Below are 21,657 nucleotides of genomic sequence, written 5' to 3' on the forward strand. Positions count from 1 at the left end.
GCATAATAGACTGAAAAGATAATGATATGTGGTCCAGGTCTGAAGCAGTTAGACTGCTCAGCATCTTTTAAACTAGTTTAATTTAGGGGAGAGAGTAGGCAAACCTGTTGAAATATAAACACTGTGTGTGTGTGTGTGTGTGTGTGTGAGTATGGATGTACTTGTGTGTACATACTCTTTCATGGCTTCCTTTTGTAATGATGATATTCAGACTTCCATTCTTGGAGTTCCGAAAATTTAGGATATTCTGCCATAATTGTGGTCTGCATTTCAAAAATGTAGTTTATAGGTCTGTAAGAAGCACATCTTAGACTATGGTTATTTGTAGTAGAAGATATTTTTTGGAATGCAGTGGACAGTTAACTATAGCAACAACTCTGAGAGCTGCTATAATTTTCTTGTATTGGTTAAAATTGTGTAGATTTATTCTTAATTTTATTTGCAAGGATTAAAGATTTCAGTTATTATCAAAAAAATCTTACAAGCTTGGGAATAGTTTATTCTTATTTAATGTAAATTATTTGTTAATTGCTTTATAACATTAAAATACAGTATGTTCAGTCACAAAGTTATGGCAACTTAATCCTCACATTTAGAGCCTTTAAAGAAGTGGCATAGTCTTTACAGTTTTCTGTGGACCTTCATTTTTTTCATTTTCTTATTACCAATTTTTTCCCTTTATTCTTGTTGGACAAAAAAGAGCACATAGAGTAATGACTTGTTTATATATATATATATGCTGTCATTGTTTTCTAAATGTTTATACAAAATCACTTGTTCTCTTGCATCCAAATAATGTTTTCACTGAATTATCACTCTTGTACTCATCATAATGAATACTTAATCTAACTCCCTTTATGTAAGAAATATGTACTTTTAATAACACTATGAAAATAGTGATGCTTTCTTATACATTTGACTCAGTTTTGCATTCTTTTTCTTTCAGTGAATTTATTGGATTCACGTACTGTCATGGGGGACTTGGGATGGATTGCTTTTCCAAAAAATGGGGTAAGCCTTTATGAAATTTTCCCTACAACTTAAGCTATGTGAGTAGACATCTTGTTAAATGCCATACGTGAAAATTCATTGGACGTATTTTGATTTGCCATTATCCTGGTTACATTGAATAAGAAATAAACGTTTACATGTCAATGACAAGAGTGGATTCAAACACACTTTATTTTATATTTCATGTACTATATTAGGGAATGAAAATATTATAAGAAATTTATTTAAATTTTACTGAGATTAAAAGTGTCTCAGACTATCAAGTCTGTCATCAGGCAAAGATTTTTTTTCAATTCTTGAATTTTTCTTCAGTGAAAATTTTCAGAAAAGGCACTTCATTGGAAGATTTTTATAATCAGTAGTTGTTTTTATTAGTAATTTATTTTACTGGTGTACATTAGAAATAAAATATTTTGGGTAAAAATTAGGTAAGCCATTTTTAAAACAATATGCTTGTTCATGAATTTATACTAACAATCCTAATACATAGATTATATTAAAAAGTATTTCATTAGCTTCTGCTTAATTAAAAATACATCTATATTATCAGATAGAAAATGAAAATGAATGTGTGGTAAAATATTGTGACATAAATCATTATATTATGCAGAAAATATTAAATGTATTGATTGACTAATAAAAATAATCTAGATTTTGAAAGATTTTTATTATCTAATAACTTCAGCATTTAAGTATTTCATAATTTTCAAACTAAAACTATTTCGTCATTATAAACCATTTTGTGACAAACACAAATAATATATTTCAATATGCAATTTTGAGAAAATAATTTAAATAATTATAACTTACAACTTTATAGTATGTGTATATATGTAATTAATTTAGAAGATCATTCACACTGATAACAGTATATATGACTTCAAGGTTAATTTCAGTTTAATTAAGTAATCTAATATTACCATAACCTAAAGAGCTAAAACTTTATTTTTTTCCCCTTGGTGAGAAACTCAGGGATGTTATTCAATCCTTTACAAAGAGAGTTATCATGGAGGTGAAATAAGTAGTATTTAATTGTTTAAATTCATAATTATTTATATGCTAACATTCTAATCTCAATGTGATTTCTCTTCTTTTATTAAGATTGTTATTTCTGGGGCACCTGGGTGGTACAGTCACGTGAGCCTCCGACTCTTAATTTAGGTTCAGGTCATGATCTCACAGTTCATGAGTTCCAGTCCCCAGTTGGGCTCTGCACTGACAGAGCAAGTCTGCTTGGGATTCTCTCTCTTCCTCTCTCTGCCTCTCCCTTGCTTGCACTCTCTCTCCCAAAATAAATAAATAAACATTAAAATGTATTAAAAATATATTTTTGCTTATTAAAAATTATGTCTGTATTTAGAGATACACTATAAATAAATATTAGCAGATTGTTAAAATATTAGGACATAAATATAAGCCATAAGAAAAAATAATAGTACAATCCAAATATAGCCAGTGCCAAGTAGTGGTATATATTCTTAGTCTGTATCTCTTTTATCTTTCTTCTGTTCTTCATTCTTCTTTCCTGTTTTCCTCCTCCCACCTCTTATCTAGAATTATTTTCTTTCTTTCATCTTTGATCACCCCTGTACAAGCAGATGGCTGTATGAGAACCTATATTTTGCACACTGCATTTTTTCACATCCCAAAAATGATTTATTGCATAATATTTTTAATTGAGAAGATAGCTGATAGGTGGGGTTGAAGTTAATTTCTTAAAAACCTGAGGAAATATGTCGTATTCCCTTTGAATTTAGTTTTGTGTGTGCCCTCTTTCTATTCAGAAGTTGTTCAGAAGAGGTTTGGCAGAGTGCATCTTTGAGGCTAAATCTGGTGTAGTTGCTTTTGCAGCTAAAAAATGGGGGGAAGTTATTCAATTTTGTACATGAATTTTGTATAAAACATTATTGTATCCTTTATTAAAACATAGTCCCTTCATACTCAGAATGAGTTCTTTCCAGTCATTCTGACAGCTTTGTGCTTTCTTTTTCTTTCCATTATAATTATTAGTATATTGTTGATTTTGGGTTTTTTTTTTTTAAAGTTTGCTTATTTTGAGACAGAGAGAGAGCACAAACATGCAAGTAGGGGAGGGGCAGAGAGAGAGGGAAAGAGAGAATCCCAAGCAGGCTCTGACCTGTCAGCACAAACCTGGACCCGGGGCCCTTGATCTTACCACTCATGAGATCATGACCTTAGAGGAAACCAAGAGTCGGATGCCCACCCAGGTGCTCTGGCTGTGCCATTTATGATTAGATAAGCAATATAGCTGTAGGTAAAATATAGAATATACGAGCGACATCATCGAAAATTGTGAGTAAGGGCCTCTACAAATGTTCTCGTCTGTAAAAGCCGTGAGGTAACTGGCAAACATTGTGAGAATCAATTTTCCAGGACTCTGGAGTTAACTGGTCTTGGAGCAATACAGGAAATATTTACTCAAGAAAAATTGCTGAAACTTGTTAGAACAGCACTAGCTTTAGCATTTAAATTTTTTAAAGATTAAATTAGGTTAAAATATTTTATTATTATTTGGAACTGGATATTTCTTTTTTTTCCTTTTAATTGATTTAGCATTTTAAGGTGCCTTATGTCCTTTCCTTCCTCTCTAGAAGTAGAATTGCAAAACTAAAAACCTCCTGTCAAGGTAAAAAGCAGCAGGCTAGCAGGCACTGGAGCGGCAGAGTGTGACTGAAGATTCTTCAAAGACTCGATCCCAGGGAATTGTCATTATTTGATCTGATAGCTTCCTGGAAGACCACTCTTATAGGGCTGTCTTGATTTGATCTGACATAGAGCTCCACCAGTCTAAACGCCTTTATGATACTAAGTAATAAGAATATTCTTTTTTTTGCCCAGAACATTTTCCTGAACTTCAGGCCCTAGAAATGAAACTTTTATTTATTTACCCCAAATCTGTACCTAAGAATTGGGGAAGTATTTATGAGAAACCCTATTATTCATCACCTAAAGTCATCACATGTTCCATACACTTCTTAGAAGCAGTCATTGCTCCTATGATACTTCTGTACTTGTCAGCGCCTGGGCTTCTCCTAGCGAGCTCATGTTTACTGTTCTACGTTGTTTCTACAAGTTAGCTCAGGTTCTGGCGTATAAGAGAACGTCAATAAACATGTATTGGAAGGATAACTTACTTTATTGCCTTTAAATTTATAAACTAGAGCATAAGTTACTGCCATATAGTTTTGCATAAAGATTTAAAACTGGAACTGAAAGTGGAATTTCGCACAGTAATGTAAATATATTTTTTGACTTTCTATTGCATTTCTAGTCTTCTTATACCAAGGTATCCAAAAGGTTTTTTGTTTATTTTTCTATTTAAATATACCCATTTGAATTCATTGTCAGCACTTAAAGATTGGGAGATTTCATATAAAATATGAATTTCCAGCTTCTCTGTTTAGCTGGAAGTTTCAGAATGCTGGAAACCGCACCTTTCTTTGACTCAACAGCTCAAAGCTGAGTAAAGGCTGCTGTTTCGTGAGAGTAAGCAAACTGTACTCTGTGAATCAATTTCCACCTCATGCTCTTTAAAGTTCCCTACTCATTACGTTCCCAGTCTGTAATAGTAGCACAATCTTATTTTTATTTTCTTTTTTTAATTTTATATACTTCTTTTTTTTAATGTTTATTTATTTATTTTGGGGCACCTGAGTGGCTCAGTTGGTTAAGCGTCCAACTTTTGGTTTTGGCCCAGGTCATGATCTCACGGTTCATGACTTCGAGCCCCACATCTGGCTCTGTGCTGGCAATGTAGAGCCCGCTTGGGATTCTCTCTCTCTCTCTCTCTCTCTCTCTCTCTCCTGCCCTTTCCTCCTTCTCCCTCCCTCCCTCCCTTTCTCTGCCCTTCCCATGCTTGTGCTCTCTCTCTCAAAATAAATACTTTTTATCTTGAGAGACGGTGATAGTGCATATGTGGGGAGCTGGAGTGGGACAGAAAGAGAGGGAGACAGAATCCCATGCAGGCTCTGTGCTGTCAGCACAGAGTTCTATGTAGGCCTCTATCTTATGAGATCATGACTTAAGCCCGAATTAAGAGTAGGATGCTTTACCAACTGAGCCACCCAGGTGCCCTAGTAATATTTTGGAGTCATTTTTAATACTGTACAATCATCAGGGTTTTCTTTTATTTCATATTTTAAAACAATCTCTGATTATTACATGCTGAGATAGTTTTTTAATAGATTTTGAGTACTTTACCTTAATCAGGACACATCATTTGAATTTGGGCTTCAACATGTGCCCAAATTTAGCCACAGTATATGAGAGAGACTGTGTATATGTGTGAGTGTGTATGTGTGTGTGTGTGTGTGTGTGTGTGTGCGCGTGCGTGCATGCATGCACTCACACCATACACACGCACACATCATGGTAGTTACTTGAATTTTTCTTTCTTTTTTTATTCTAGACATATCTAGAAATACTATATTGCAGTAAGATTTGCTTTTATGCAAATGCAAATTTTCTTCATTCATTCATTCATTCAATCAATAGATATGTTTTGGGCACTTAGTATGTGTTAGTGACTCTTCTGGGCCTTGGGAGTAGAACACTGAAGAAAACAAAAGTCCCTGAAGTCTTGGATCTTGAGGCAGCATTATTATTTTTAGAATGAGTAATCAAAGTGTGAGAACAATGTGGTACATGAAATGCTTTCTAGTCATATCTTTTTTTTTCTGTAGTGTACAAAAGTGGCAAAGAGGTGACAGTATTTGCTCAAGGTCACTCTGATCGTTTGTACTGAACTGGGAAGAGCATCTGTATTGTATTTGACATATGTGGTGTCATATCACTGTTTCCAACTGTTTTCCCATGAAAAAATACTTTTGCGTGTACATAACTTCATTTAATACTAACAATGACAATGAAAAGATGATACTTAGTGTTCTTGTAGATGAGGAAAATGAGGCTCCTTAAGGGTAAGTGAATTGCCCAAGATTAGGCAGCTGGCTAGAAACCAAATCTATTTCAAGTCCAGATCTTTCAGGAGACTGATTATTTTAAACCAGAGGCAAAGTCCTCCAAGTCAAGTCCTCTCCAGAGACATGACTAAGTTCTGGATGGTGCCAAGATTTCTAGTTTGTACAAAAGAGGAATTGATGCTGAAGAGAAAATTCACCTTAAAAATTTTTAAATGGGCCAGAGCGGGTTGCATTCTATCCATTGCCAGATCATACGTATTTGAAAAATATATAGCACATAGGTGCTAAAAGTTTAAGTTGCCTTTGTCATATTGTATGTACATTATATACACAGATGGGTATATTATATATGTTATACCTATAAATAGATAGACAATTAAAAGGATGGATTAACGTAACTTCTAGTTATACCTGTAGTTCACTAGTGTTTTTGAGACTTCTGTGACCTTAGCTTTCCTAAATGTTAGGTACGGTTGTATGGCTATTATTTCATGTCTCACAGTGCTGTTTTTAGGATACAATAAGATAATGTATTTTGATGCACCACTTGATTAATAAACTATCAAAAAATAGAGAACCTGCTGGTTGATTTAAAAGCTGCTTGTCCATTGCTATTTTCAAATATAGCCAGAAAGGAACATTTTGGTAGTTAAAAGCAATAACCACTCACCTGTCTCTTTGGTATTCGTCTATATTGAATGAAGTCAGTAGACTTTAAGAATTTTCATACCTCAGGGTGCCTGGGTGAGTCAGTCAGATAAGGATCTGACTTTGGTTCAATTTTATAACCAATTTATGTTTTTTAATGAGTAAGACTTTATTTTTACAGAGATTTTAGTGTTACAGAAAAATGAGCAGAAAGTATGGAGAGTACCTACATACATCCTCAATGTCCTCTTCACTACTTCCACTGCTATTAACATATTGCATTAGCGTGTTTATTTTTTTTACAATTGATGGACTGATATGGACACATTATTATTAGTTAAAATGCCATAGTGTTTATTAAAGTTCACTCTTTTTGTATTACATTCTGTTGTTTTTAACAAACATATAATGATATGTATGTACTATTACAGTATCATAAAGAATAATTTTACTGCTCTAAATATCCCGTGTTTTACTTTCTCATTCCTTGCTCAATTCCTCTTTCTTTCCTAGCCCCTGTCAAATACTCATCTTTTTATAGTCTCCATTTACAGAATGTCTTTTCCAGTATGCCACGTAGTTGAAATCATACTGTATATAGCCTATTCAGATTGGCTTTCTTCACTTAGCAAGATACATTTAAGGTTACTCCATTTATTTTTGTGATTTGATAGTGATATATTATTATCATAAAGTGTCCCTCTATTTTTTTGATATCCAATATGGGATTTTTGGAATCAACACTGTCCCATAATTATAAGAACTCCATTTCTGCAAATCTTTACTTTCCCAGTAAATGATATATATAGTAGTAAATTTCACAACTAGATTTTAGAAAAAGATAAGCAAAACCTTTAAGAACATAAGTATTTTTCTATAAAGGTAAAAATTATTTTGTATATATATCCCATTCCAATTAAAATTATGAAAGTATTTAAAATAGATGAGCAAACTTCAGAGCAGTGCATTTATCCCAATTTTCTGGTTGAATCATTTGGCTGAAAAACAGTAGAACCAATAGACTTTCTAAAATAAGTATTTTCTCACATGAGGCTTATCTTCTCTTTCTCTCTGTCTCTCTCTCTCTCTCCTTCTCTTAAATTGTCAGTCTTGTATCCACAACTTTATTAACCTATTTGTACACGCGCTGAAGATGTTATTTTGCTTTCTTTTACTTATATTACATTCATTTTTGTCACCTTGAGCATTTAATATTGATTAATTTATATAATCTAAACATAGCTGTAAACAATATTGTTTTCTGAAAATTTTAGGAAGTGTTTTCAAGGCTTATTCTTATGAGAATAAAATTAATGGCCATGATGTTTGTTTACAGCAAATTATGCTCTTCTCAAAAATTCCACTATTGCTCTTTTTTTTTTTTCCATACATTGTTGTTACAAGAGATCACAAGGTGCACTTGCCTCCTTTGCTTTGCTGGAACCTGCCATTTCCCTACTGAATTCTCTGTACTTCCTGTCGCACACAATGGGCAAGCCACCATGTCCCCCTGGGCATCACCTCTGAATTGTTCTGAAGCTCTTCTTTTATATTTGCTGTCTTTTCTTTCAGTCAGGTAAGATAAACATTATTGTGAAATGATCATAGGGGCTATTATGATCATTTACAATAATGTATTCACTTGAGAAAGATTTCAGATTAAATCATATTTGTACTAAAATAGAGACAGAGTAATGCTCTCTGCCTGGGGGAGAAAGAACAAAATAGACTGCTGTAGCAGATACTTCAAAAACAGGAGTATATGGATTTTCTTGTTTTAGCATCACTTTGTTCTGTTTTCTGATTTCTTTGAGCTGGAGAACCTGTGTATTTACTTGTGAAGTTGAAAATGACTCAGATTTAGACTATTCAAATTGGTCTATGAATACATTGTTAGTGTTTTATGTGGATTCACTTGAATCAAGAAAAACTTAAACTGGATATTCTATTTTGATACACAGATTTTTTCCAAGAGTAATAAGGGGTTTTGTTGTGTGATTCACTTTCCCAAAAATGAAAGATGAAGGAGATGAGGAGAAATATTTGAGCACTGATAATCTTTTGTATCTTGGTTGTGATCAGGGTAAATTTTGCCAGAATCTTATTTTTGCTTTGCTTTCCACTGAAGGAAAAGAAAGATAATGACAAGCATTGAGGCCCACACTGAGCATGGAGAGGCTAATAAAGATTAACGTAATGCTGAAGTGGGTAAAAAAGAACACATTAGTGGATATAGAAAAGCACTTTATTTGGACAGTGATAGAAAATAATTCTAAAGGGAATGGATATTATACTATATAATGCAAATGCCAGTATAATGAAGAACAATCCTGTTCCAAAGTAGCTTTGTATTCATTATTTTTTAGAAAAACAAAAAGAACACCCAACCCGTAAGGTAATTAAGATAAATAATTTAAGGAATTCAAGATAGTCATTAAGCATACACTGAAGTTTAGAAGGAGCACAATTTTGCATTTAGATTTCCCTCATGGTAACTTAGCAATTATGAAGAAAGTTCTTTAAAATGTCCAGCTCTGCCTTGGCATAGCAGACAAATGCTGTATTTAGTCTTTGATATGTGCAATTATGTTGGATGAATTAGCAATAGTCAAAGTATATTCCTGCAAAGTGAGCTTGAGACATGCATGTATTATTTATTTATTAGGTATTATGTTGTTTACATGTTCCAAGTCGCTATAAAATATTGCAAATATTTTCTTCTTTCGAGGCTTTCAAAATGTTTCCCATATTATAAGGATACTCACATATATAACCTGGAAAATGACCTTTATCCACGAAATTCTTTTGTTAGTTCTCCTTAATCTACCTGCAATTGGTTAGCTAAAGGCTTCATTCTTCAGACCTCAGTTTAAGTCCTACTTCCTCAGGAAAGTATGGCTCCAAGACTTAATTATTTCCCTCCCTGTTAGCAAATCATGCTGTGAAATCCTTCTTCTTCCCTCCATCTCAACCTCTGTCTCTTTTTTCCTCCAGATTACAATGTGTGCAGGTATGTTATCCATATGCAACACTTGGTCTAGCTTTCTCCCCAAACACTTAATTCTTCCCATATGTTCCTTTTTTGATGACTTTTTCTATTGGTCTGTATAACAAGCAGGGAGCATAAATGTGAACAGTTTCAGATCATTTCTAAAGAGTCATATACAAGTTCCTGTCACCTTACCTGTGATGTGAGACACCTGTGCACACACTTGCCTCAAGCAGTCATTTCCCATTATAGTTTCCACCTGTTTCATATCAGGTCGTCATATTCCCTTTTCCTCATTATGTATATGAGGATTCCTAGGTTTCTGTCTAGATATTCTTTGCCAAATGATGTGGTCCATGTAAAATCTGGGCCTAAAATCCTTTGCCTTCTAAAAAAAAAAAGTCTGCTGTCATTGGTATTTGTACCAGTTTCCATATGTGAGTATGATGATTTTTTTTTATTTCCATCTTCCCATTCATTGATGAATACGTTAAATAAAATTGGGCCTTGCAAATACCTAGGGTCCAAACACTAGGTATTTTTCTGAGTAGTTTGATTGCTGTTTATCATAATCTTTTTTTCCTCTAACCATTCTTCAGCTGTTTTCAATTCATGTGACAGTGCTCCCATGCAAGTCAATTTGAATTAATTTTGCAAGCAAAATGCTTTATGGTTCTGAGTACATAATCTCCCTCTCCCACAGAGAAAAAATATACTGTAATCATCCAGCATTCCTGTTGATTATTTCCATTAAAGACAGCAGGGGAAGAAAGAATGCTCAAGACTCCTCTCGTATTTGAAGTTTTTGAGGCTTTTGCTATTCATTGCCTTATTCTCTCTCCCTCTCTCTCTCTCTCTCTCTCTCTCTCTCTCTCTCTCTCCCTCTCTCCCTTTCTCCCTCTCTCCCTCTCTCCCTCTCTATTTTATACTATTCATTGCTGGCACTAATGCAGAAAGTGATGGTTCAGACTGCTCAGCCTGGGATCTCTATCTCCAGAGCCTCACCGCTGCTATCTTTGTGATCTAATAATATCCCACCGCACTTTTGCCCAAATGGACTCATTTCTCTCTACTTAACTCCTCGAAGGATTTATATAAATTTCTACCTCTAGCCTATTGCATAAACATATATACAACTCTGGGGTCACTCCTTTGTGGGGCTCAACCAAAGTACTAATTTTATGTAAATATTGGCTTCCTTAGAAGCAGTGTGGTTAACATGGAGACTTTGAAAACAGCTAATCTGGATTACAAATCTGGCCCCACCTGTTATTACTTATGTGCAGCAAATTGGTTAATCTCTGTATCTCTACTTTCTCATCTATCAATTATGTGTAAGACTACCTACTGCCCAATGTTCTTATAAGGATTAGAATGGAATACCAGTGCGATGTTTAGCACACTACCTGGTCTTTATTAAACAGTGTGTGGGATTGCTATTGCTTTTTATCCTGGCTTCTATTCTTGGTTTTGGCTCTTATTTTTATTTTTCCCAGGAAGTACTTAGTGACTGATACACTTATAATGTATTCATGTCTTGACCATTATCTTACTAAGTATATGTGAACTAAATTTTACTTAAAACTTAAAGATGGAAAAATATATTCCCTCATTAAATAAAGCATTAAGATTCTTTGCTAATGAAGACATAAGAGGTTTTACCAAAGTTCACCTAGCCGTTTGCATACTAGTGCACACATAATGTTTTCCAAAGCATTTAATTGTTTCTCACTGATGAACAACTCACTTTTCACCAAACAAAACAGGAATGTGCACTAATTGTAGTAAGAAGTGAACAATTCACAGTGAAATAAGGAAATGATTCTCAAAAGCAGAATGAATGATCATTTTGTAGATTGGTGGCTGCTATGGTGTGAATGTTTGTGTCCTCACCAAACTCCGTATGTCGACACCTACCTAGTGCCCTATGTGGTGGCTTGAGGATGTAGGACCTGTGGGAATTGCTTAAGTCATGAGTAAAGCTCTCATGAATGGGATTCAGACCCTAATAAAAGAGATGCCGGACAGCTAGCTAGCCCTCTTCTGCAATGTGAGGACACAGTGAGAAGTCTGAGACCTGGAACAAGTCCCTCACCCGACCATCCCGCCACCCTGATCCCAGACTTCCAGCCTCCAGAACTGTGAGAGATAAATTTCTACTGTTCTATAACCTACCCAGTCTGTGGCCTTTTGTAATAGCAATTTGAACAGATGAAGACAGTGTTCTTAAACAATCTATGAAAATTTAACCCTCTGAAAATTGAAAACTCTGAAAAAAGATATATGTATATCTTTAACCTAAAATAGGCGTACAATGATAGGCATATACCAAATAGATAGTCTGTGTCTTCAAAAGGACGTACGTGTTGTTTTGCTTTTTCTCTTAAAGAGGATATAGGGAAAATATTTCATTCCAACATCATTAAAATAAAATATTATGCTTGCAACAGTAATTTCCATGAGGTATTCTAACTTTGTAATTGTCCAGATAACTAAAACTGATTTAGCCATTTATTATTCTGTTGATCCAATTTCAGTTGGTTTCAAGTAATGTCAACTAGACTTTACTAGTTGAAGAGAATTTATGATTAACTCAGGAAGCCCGAGGTAGATCGAGCCCTTGAAGTAATGAAACCGAGTGACTGGACAAACTGTCATGAAAACGGTGGTGGCTGCCCGCTCCCTCTCTCCCCCTCCAATCCCTACTCTGGCCTGCTGTTTCTTCATTCTTCTATCTGCAAACCAGACTTTTTGGCTTCACTTTGCAGATGGTTTTTCCACAATTCGAAATTTCATATCCTATATTAAAAAGACATACTTAGACTGAGAATGTTCCAAATTCCACCTAGAACGATTCTGATGGGTTCCACTTGGTTCAGCTGTCTATTACTTTTGTAAACATCCGTAGCTGGGTTGAGGCAGGAGGATAAAATAGTGGAGTAAAGTGTATATGTAGCTGTTGGTGAACATCTCTGCTGTACGGAGAGTAGCTTGAAAGGTATATGGGCTCCATTTCAACTGGCATCTCTTAGGAATTCTGGTGAGGAAGCATTTCCCTCAATAGAAAGTTGTGTTCTCATATAAAATTAGTTTTGTTAAAAAACAATCACTAATGTGAAATATTGTATTCTAAACATTTGCAATGAAATTAGTCATTTCAGTATATAATTTCTGTTGTATCTACAAAGCCTGGTTTCTACAATACATATGAATTTTACCCAGCATTCACTAATTTTACTGGAATAACCTATTTGATTTATTTAAATTTTATTTGATAATCATATTTAATTGGTCTATTTGAGTTATTTAAAATCAATATAACTTGTTCCACTATTCTTGTATTTTGGGCTTCATAGTACCTGTTGGTTCTATATCTTTTGGTTCTTATCATTCTTTATGTTTTAATTTTTAACTGAAGTATAGTTGACATATAGTATTAAATTAGTTTCATGTGTACTACATAGTGATTCAACAATTATACACATTTTGAAATGCTCAAAATGTATATAATTGTTGGACTATGTTCCCTATGCCATTCTCATCATTTTTTCTGTGACACAAATATCTTTGTGCTTCCATGATACTTTGGCTGCATATTTCTGTCTACATCTAGTTATAAAGAGTACGCATAAAGCTAATAACATCCTATTAGCTCATTGTTTCCGTAGAGCCCAAGAAAATCACCCTTGTGATTGCTGACCTGGTTCTGAAAGTCCCTGTGCTGCATCTAAAGCCAAGTCTCTTGCTTAGAAGCAAGTTACAGATACAAAAATATAATAACAAAAGAGGAAGGCAATATTTACTATCGATTAATACTGTTTTCCTATTGTGGGATTTCCTTACATGAATTTAACACTTCCAAAAATGTTACTATGTTATTATGACCAATTAGGGCCATAGATTATGGTCCTGAATTTATTCAGAAAATACATTCCAATTAAATATTTCTTAATATTTTATCTCGAACGCAGATAATTGAAATAACTTTCATATGCTTCAAGAATGTCTAACTTAATTCTCCTCTTATTCTACTCTACATTATATACATCAGGAAAGGATAGATGCCAAGGCTGTTGGAGAAGTTTCATTTCATTAAAAAAATTTTGATGTGTATTTTTGAGAGAGAGAGAGAGAGAGAGAGAACAGGCACGTGAGGAGGGGAGGGGCAGAGAGAAAGGGGGACAGAAAATCGGAAGCAGGCTCTCTGCTGTCAGCACAGAGCACCCAATGCAGGACTCAAATTGACAAACCATGAGTTCATAACCTGAACTGAAGTCCTGATCCTAAACTAACTGAGCCACCAAGATGCCCCAAAGAAGTTTCATTTTAAACAGAGCTTGTATATTTGGGCATGCATGGAGTTTTAGTGGATTATAACATGCAAATATGTTATAATCCAATGAATCACAAGCTCTGTTGAGATTATAAATTATTCAAATAATGCAAGATTATCCAGTTTGTGTCACAAATGCTTCCAGTCTGCACAATTAAAGTCATAATGATGAGTATAATCCTGAAAGATGAAGTCATTTCATTAAATAAGATTCTCTTGTTTACTGTTTATTTTGATGCCAGATTTTTAAATCAACCATATGATAGTATATGGTATTTATATAATCTTATAAATTTTGAATTATTTTATATTCCTAAAATATTTAGATTAAGGTTGTTGTGATTAAAATAGTATATGTAATTTCAGTGCTAATATCAGGAAAATTAATGTGGTTCCAAAAAGTGCTATCAGAATATCTAATGTATAAATCTGGAAGGTGAAAGGCCAGTATCATGTCATCACATATTGATAATGCTTTCTAACTAGCCAGTCATCAGTGATTTTCACAGTTGCATTATTCATTACAGCACTGAAGTTCATTTCTGACATCTACATATATATTGTATTATTCTTTGAGAGTGGAAATGGATATAAAGATACAATATCATATACTCAATCAGTAAAATATTGAATATTATTCTATACACTCTCTCCACATCCTCAGATGGAAACTTTAGGACAAGCTGTGAAAAATAATGAATGAACCATAGGATTTTATAGCTGGGGTTCTTCATAGTATTAGACATATGGCCAACATTTCCAACATACTTTAAAGAGTGTATTTTAAAAATGAATTCATATAGTCTAAAACTGAAAACTACCATCACAAAAACAGCAGCAGTAACAATATAACAAACAATAATGATAACAATTTCTGAGTTCTTCCAAACTTTAATTATCTCAGTTTACTTATGTATTAAAAAATAATTGTTGGTAATTATCAAGGTATTCTTTTAGTGCCCATATTTTATGATTTTATGGTTCTGACCTTTATTTGAAATCTAGCGGAATAAGTGATTGTAATATGTAAAAAGATATTAACATTAGAATTAATTCATAGTTGGAATTTGGGTAAATATAATGAAGAAATCCATTTGTTCTTCTAGGTGGGGTGGTCAAGTCTGAGAACTCAGGTGTGAATTTGTTAAAGTTTGATTATTTAGACACTCTCTATGCTGAATATTTGTGCCAACTCCCAGTTCATATGTTAAAATCCTAATCTGCTGGTATAAAGACATGAGGCATTCAGGAGGTAATTAAGTCCAGAGACTGGAGCCCTCTGGATGGAAATAGTGCTCTTCTTATAAGAAGAGTCAGTGAGAAAAGGTTGCTCTCTCTCTTTCTCTCTCTCTCTCTCTCCCTCCCCCTTTCTTTTTCTCTTTCTCTCTCTCCCCTGCTCAAATTACACATTTCATAAAGAGAATAGGTATTTACTAAACAAGACAGATTTTAGGGCAAATAAGGAGGGCTAGAACTCTCAAATTAATGCCCAACATTTCTCAAAATGATGTTGTACTAAAGAGTGTCTGAAACAGGAAATAAATGTGTTAAGCCAAAGGAGTTCTATACTCAGATAAGTTTGAGAAATATTAAATTTAATGTAATTAAACATTTTTCTCTGCCTGTTGCATTATACTTAACCTTGAACATATTAATAGCCATGCATGCTATCCCACATTTAATCAGGAAACATTTTACCCACTGTAACAGCTTCATGAAGAATGTTCAGTAGAATACAGTTTAGGAAACATTTTATTCAAATCAGTACCTTGTTCTTCTTTTAAAGCCTATTTGTTCATAGCGGCACTTTCTACAATAACCAAATCATGGAAAGAGCCTAAATGTCCATCAACTGATGAGTGGATCAAGAAGATGTATATATATACACACACACAATGGAGTACAACATGGCAATGAGAAAGAATGAAATATGGCCATTTGTAGCAAAGTGGATGGACCTCGAGGGTGTCATGCTAAGTGAAATAAGTCAGGCGGAGAAAAACAGATACCATATATTTGCACTCAAAGGTCTAACAGGAGAAACCTAACAGAGGACCATAGGGAGGGGAAGGGGGAAAAGAGTTGGGGAGAGAAGGGGATGCAAATCATGAGAGACTCTTGAATACTGAAAACAAAACGAGGGCTGAAGGGGGAGGGGGGAAGGGGGGTGATGGTCATGGAGAGGCACTTGTGGGGAAGAGCACTGGGTGTTATATGGAAACCAATTTGACAATAAACTATATATATAAAAAGCTTATTTGAATGCAATGACACAGAGAAATAGGAGTAGAGGAATATGTTTTTGTCCTTTATCATAGTGGCATATAGAACAGTGCCTAAGAATCACTTCCCTGTACATCCCTGGAAATTTTGTCTAAGGCACCATAGTAATAACTAGCTTGTCTGCCACTGATATTAACAGCCTCTACCCAGTTAGATGGGCCATATTAGGCTTATTCAAATTAATGAGATGCAGGGAGCTAGACATTCATCTACCCATGGAGAAGAAGATTTCAGATTTCCAATGGTCAGTGAAAGAAATTCCTTTTTCATTTGCAAAAATAAGAAACTAAATAATTTATTTAGCTCATGCTTTAATTAAGCATATATATAATCTCATCTATTGCTTATTGGTAGGACAGAGAAAGAAGCCATGTGAAATCCCACAGAAAGTTATATTGACCTAATGTCTTGTAAAAATCTACTACATGCACAAGTGGAATTTCCAAGTAAAGTTTGATTTGAAATTAGATCCCCTTGCACATAATCTTAAAATGATGCCATTGAATTTAATTTCTTAATGTAGTTGTGGGTTTATATATTCATCGATTTGTCCAACAAATATTTATACAACAAATCATTTGATGTTGTAGAATTATACTAGGCATTCAGGATACAAATATGCAACAGACATTGACATTTTTAAAAAAACAAGTGTTATGGGATCCCTGGGTGGCTCAGTCAGTTATGCGTCCAACTTCGGCTTAGGTTATGATCTCACAGTTCATGGGTTCGAGCTCTGTGCTGACAGTTCAGAGTCTGAAGTCTGCTTCAGATTCTGTGTCTACCTCTCTCTCTGCCCCTCACCCACTCATTCTCTGTCTCTGTCTCTCAAAATAAAAGACATAAAAAAATTAAAAAACAAACAAACAAGTGTTAGGACTGGAGAGTATATCATTATACAATTGAATACATAAAACAGTTCAAGTCTCTTAAAGGTTTTTAACAGTGAAATTTAGACTCGAAATTCAGATGAATAATATTTAAATATTCTAGCTATTTGAATTAGAATTAAATATTTTAATTCAAACTAATAAAGTAGCTAATAGTGATATTTTCCAAGGACTTTGGGAAATATAGGAAGCAATTATTTAATGATATGTTGGGCTTCTGCTGCAGTATTTATCAAGCCTCAGAAGTACAATTTTTTTTGTTATTGCAGTAAATTAGTGTTTTATTTCTCCACTGCCAGTGACATATTTAAATATCAAGGACTGTTTTTCCTGATGCCTCTATTCAAAATGTAAAATTGTTACTCAATGTATAACTTAGCTATGTGACATTCAGTTAACATTTATTGAAGCACATTTTAAATAAATATTAAAATAACTGCTAACAGACTCACCACATTCCAGGATCCAGATGTTGGATGCATCAGTTGGTGATACCAAAATCATTTTTACTTATTTTTAACTGTAAATTGAATCATTTATTATGCTGTGGACAATTTCTTATCATGTAGCTGCAACTGCAGCGACAAGGAGATTTTTAAATTTAGCTCTTTTTTTTTTTTATAGTGGCCTCCTTTTGTGAATTAGGTCAGGGAGGTCAATTACTAAATCTTTCTAGATATGAGAATATTGACTTACCTCATAGGAGAACTAGGAGAGATATCAAGCACCGTTTCAGTGCTTGATATCTTAATATTTCTGAATGTCATAGCTAGCATCATTTGATGACTGGAGAACATAACTTAATTTCTTTATTATATACTCTATGATTACATCTGCACATACATGAGGTACATTGGTAACATGCAAATCCTTTATAGATGTGTGTTATCTTTATATTCATGTAAAAAGACAAATAATCATTGTATATATTTTATATAATAAATTGGAAATTTTGGAAAAATATAAATAGATTTATGAGGCACAATATTCTTTATATGGCTTACTCTTCTATTATCTCAGTTTATTGTTACCTTTAGTGGATTTTCCCCTACAACATAACTCTATGTACTTCTTTTACATTCTGTAATTTACGTAGAAGAGCACATATTATCAAACTTACTTTGTTCCATCATAAGGGAAAATCCTGTTTTCATAGGTATCTAAATCTTAAATATCATTAGTGCTATAGTAATAGGAACCATAATGTATACTGAATACTGAAATCTGAGGTGGTCATTTCATTTTTGCCAATTGCTATTTTTAAATAGCTGTTGTTTTTAAATGCCCATTTTGTTTATTGAATTTAGGTTAATTTCCTTAGAGAGTGAATTTTTTTAAATAATTGCCCTTAAAGAGCTTGTATACAAAATCTGTAAGAACTCACCAAACTCCACACCTGAAAAACAAATAACCCAGTGAACTAATGGGCAGAAGACATGAATAGACATTTTTTCCAAAGAGGACATCCAGATGGCCAACAGACATATGAAACAATGCTCAATGTCACTCATCATCAGAGAAATACAAATCAAAACCACACTGAGATACCAACTCATGCCAGTCAGAGTGGCTAAACTTAATGAATCAGGAGACTGTAGATGCTGGTGAGGATGTAGAGAAATGGGAACTCTTCTTGCACTGTTGGTGGGAATGTAAACTGGTGCAGCTGTTCTGGAAAACAGTGTGGAGGTTCCTCAAAAACTATCCATAGAACTCCCTTATGACCCAGCAATAGCACTGCTAGGGATTTACCCAAGGGATACAGGAATGCTGATGCATAGGGGGACAGGTACCCCAATGTTTATAACAGAACTTTTAACAATAGCAAAATTATGGGAAAAATATAAATGTCCATCAACTGACAAATGGATAAAGAAGATGTGATTTATATATATATATATATATATATAAATAATGGAATACTACTTGACCATGTAAAATGATTTATATATATATATAAATGATTTATATATATATATATATATATAAATAATGGAATACTACTTGACCATGTAAAATAATGAAATCTCGCCATTTGCAGCAACGTGGATGGAATTGGAGGTATTATGCTAAGTGAAATAAGTAAGTCAGAGAAAGACAATACCATATGATTTCACTCATATGTGGACCTTGAGGAACTTAACAGAAGACCATGGGGAAGGGAAAGGAGGACAAAAAGGTACAGAGAGGGAGGGAGGCAAGCCATAAGAGACTCTTGAGTACTGAGAACAAACTGAGGGTTGATGGGAGGTGGGGGAGAGGGAAAACTGAGTAATGGACATTTAGGAGGGCACTTGTTAGGATGAACACTGGGTGTTGTATGGAAACCAATCTGACAATAAATTTTATTAAAAAAATAATTGCCCTTAAAAATATCTACCTTTGAATATATCAAAATATAAAGAGAAAGAGAATAATGGGAATTTATTCAGTTACAATTTTAAAAAGAAAGCTAGTTCTTTTTTAAAAAGTCTTTTTAAGTTTATTTCTTTGTTTTGAGAGAAAGAGAAGGAAAGAGAGAGAGTGGGAGGGGAGGGGCAGAGAGAGGGAGAGAGAGAGAATCCCAAGCAGGCTCCATTGCAGAGCCCAGTGTGGGGTTTGAACTGAGATCATGATCTGAGTCAAAATCAAGTCAGATGCTTAACGAACTGAGCCACTGAGGCACTCCAGAAATGAGGCTCTTAATAGCAATAAATGAACATTCTGGTCTCATCTATAGTTGGCAAGCTGCATATCTGTCAATGTGTGGCAACCATACTCGATAATAAATCTGTGAGTCACTACTATGAAAAGCATAAAAAGATAACAAGTAAACTTAAAAGTATTTATTGTTTTTGAAATGTCACCAAGAATCTCTTTCCATTTGAACTAATTCAATAAAATTTTTATTATGTAATTATTTTTTCTCCTATTTAACTTTTCCTGAAGCATAAGTATTTTTCCTTCTTGACTCTTACGTCCGCTATCATAAATCTCTTCAGGTTTTGTAGCTGAATTCAGGTTTCCTAGTCTGATATGTATTATAATCAATAACAGAAATGTGAGGGTAGCTTTAGATCATGGATTTTACCTAAGTTTGTTGTCATTATTCATTAGTTACTGATTGAGCAAAATATATGCATTTTAGCTTTTTCTGAAGTTTTATATGAAATTTAGTATTTTTTATAAAATAAAACCTTAAATTTCTATTGTTAATTTTCCTAGTTGTCATACTGCTATCAGAGCACATGTTGTTAAAGCAAAAGTTTATTGGGGCGGCTGTGTGGCTCAGTGGTTAAGTGTCCAACTTTGGCTCAGGTCATGATCTCATGGTTCGTGAGTTTGAGCCCTGCATCAGGTTCTGTGCTGACAGTTCACAACCTGAAGCCTGTTTTGGATTCTGTCTCCCTTTCTCTCTGCCCCTCCCCCACTCATGCTCTATCTCTGTCTCAAAAATAAAATATAAAAAAAATTTAAAAATAAAACAAAAGTTTATTTCTGACAATAAAATTCTCTGTATTACAATCTTTAATGTAATTTCATTATGAATTTTTGTTATATTCTATGCTACTCAATAATAGAGAGATATGATCTATTACCATTATGTGATAAGGACAAAGCAGTTCCATTCAGACAGTCATTATGGAGCCACTGACTTCAGAGTTTTTACGCTTCATTCTCCCTGGAGTGGCCTTTTTGATTGTGCCTAGAATTCCAAATCATGGAGCCTGCAGCTTCATATAGTCATCTTGGAAAGCCAAAACAGAGACTTAATATTTCCTTTCTAGGACTTATCAGAAACCCAACATTATTTATGATATCTGAATATTATATACCTCTTATGAGAGTGTCTTAGGTATAAGTATAATGTAAGAAACATACAGTTGCCTTTCTTTTTCGCTCTGTGTCTCCAGAGCATAGTACATCATCAGTATAATTGTTGAATGAATGAACAAGTAAGTGCATGTGTGGTTGGAAGGGGAATTTTTCCTCATTTTCAGAAATAATGGATGCAGATCCCTGGCATTATTGTAAACTAGGCATCCTCAATTATAACTTTGAATGTGCTTCTCATAGAAATAATATTATATACATTAATGAGATATTACACAAGTTAATAGCCTTATGTGAGACTTACAGCCTAAGAACACAACCTTTTTTAATAAAAGTGTTTTATTATAGATACATGATTTCTAAAATTCAGATAAGGTAGTTACAAATAAGCTAAACTGCCTAAGTCATGTTATCCAAATAAGTTGATAATAAATTATTATATAAAGAATATATAGCCTTAATATTAAGTATTAATACATTATTTGACAGTTCCCAGCCTTGCTGAATCTCTAACATGACACGTCAATTGTTCTGCTCTTATTAATAATTGAACCTACATAAACTTGAAGTTCAAATACAGTGCACAGTTTTCCTCAGAAGCCAGACCAATCTCATTCTTAGAGATATCATTCATTTATTCTTTTTCGCAGACAAAACCCAACAAGCATCTCCTACTATTGTAATTATGCTATGTGCCAACCAGTGATTTAAAAATTAAACTCAAAGCACTCTTTAAATAAAAACTCA

At 33.9% G+C, this 21,657-nt stretch overlaps 1 protein-coding gene across 1 annotated transcript in view; it reads left to right on the plus strand.

Moving 5' to 3' along the window:
• Positions 1-950: 950 nt before the first annotated feature.
• EPHA5 (EPH receptor A5) overlaps positions 951-21,657 on the plus strand; it is a 302,370-nt gene continuing 281,663 nt past the window's right edge. The window contains exon 1 of the mRNA XM_029945331.1: positions 951-1,011. Within this exon, the coding sequence (XP_029801191.1) occupies positions 973-1,011 (39 nt within the window). The 5' untranslated portion in view covers positions 951-972. The remainder of the gene's footprint in view (positions 1,012-21,657) is intronic.

The sequence above is a fragment of the Suricata suricatta genome, chromosome 1 (assembly GCF_006229205.1).
Source record: "Suricata suricatta isolate VVHF042 chromosome 1, meerkat_22Aug2017_6uvM2_HiC, whole genome shotgun sequence".
Classification (NCBI taxonomy): domain Eukaryota; kingdom Metazoa; phylum Chordata; class Mammalia; order Carnivora; family Herpestidae; genus Suricata; species Suricata suricatta.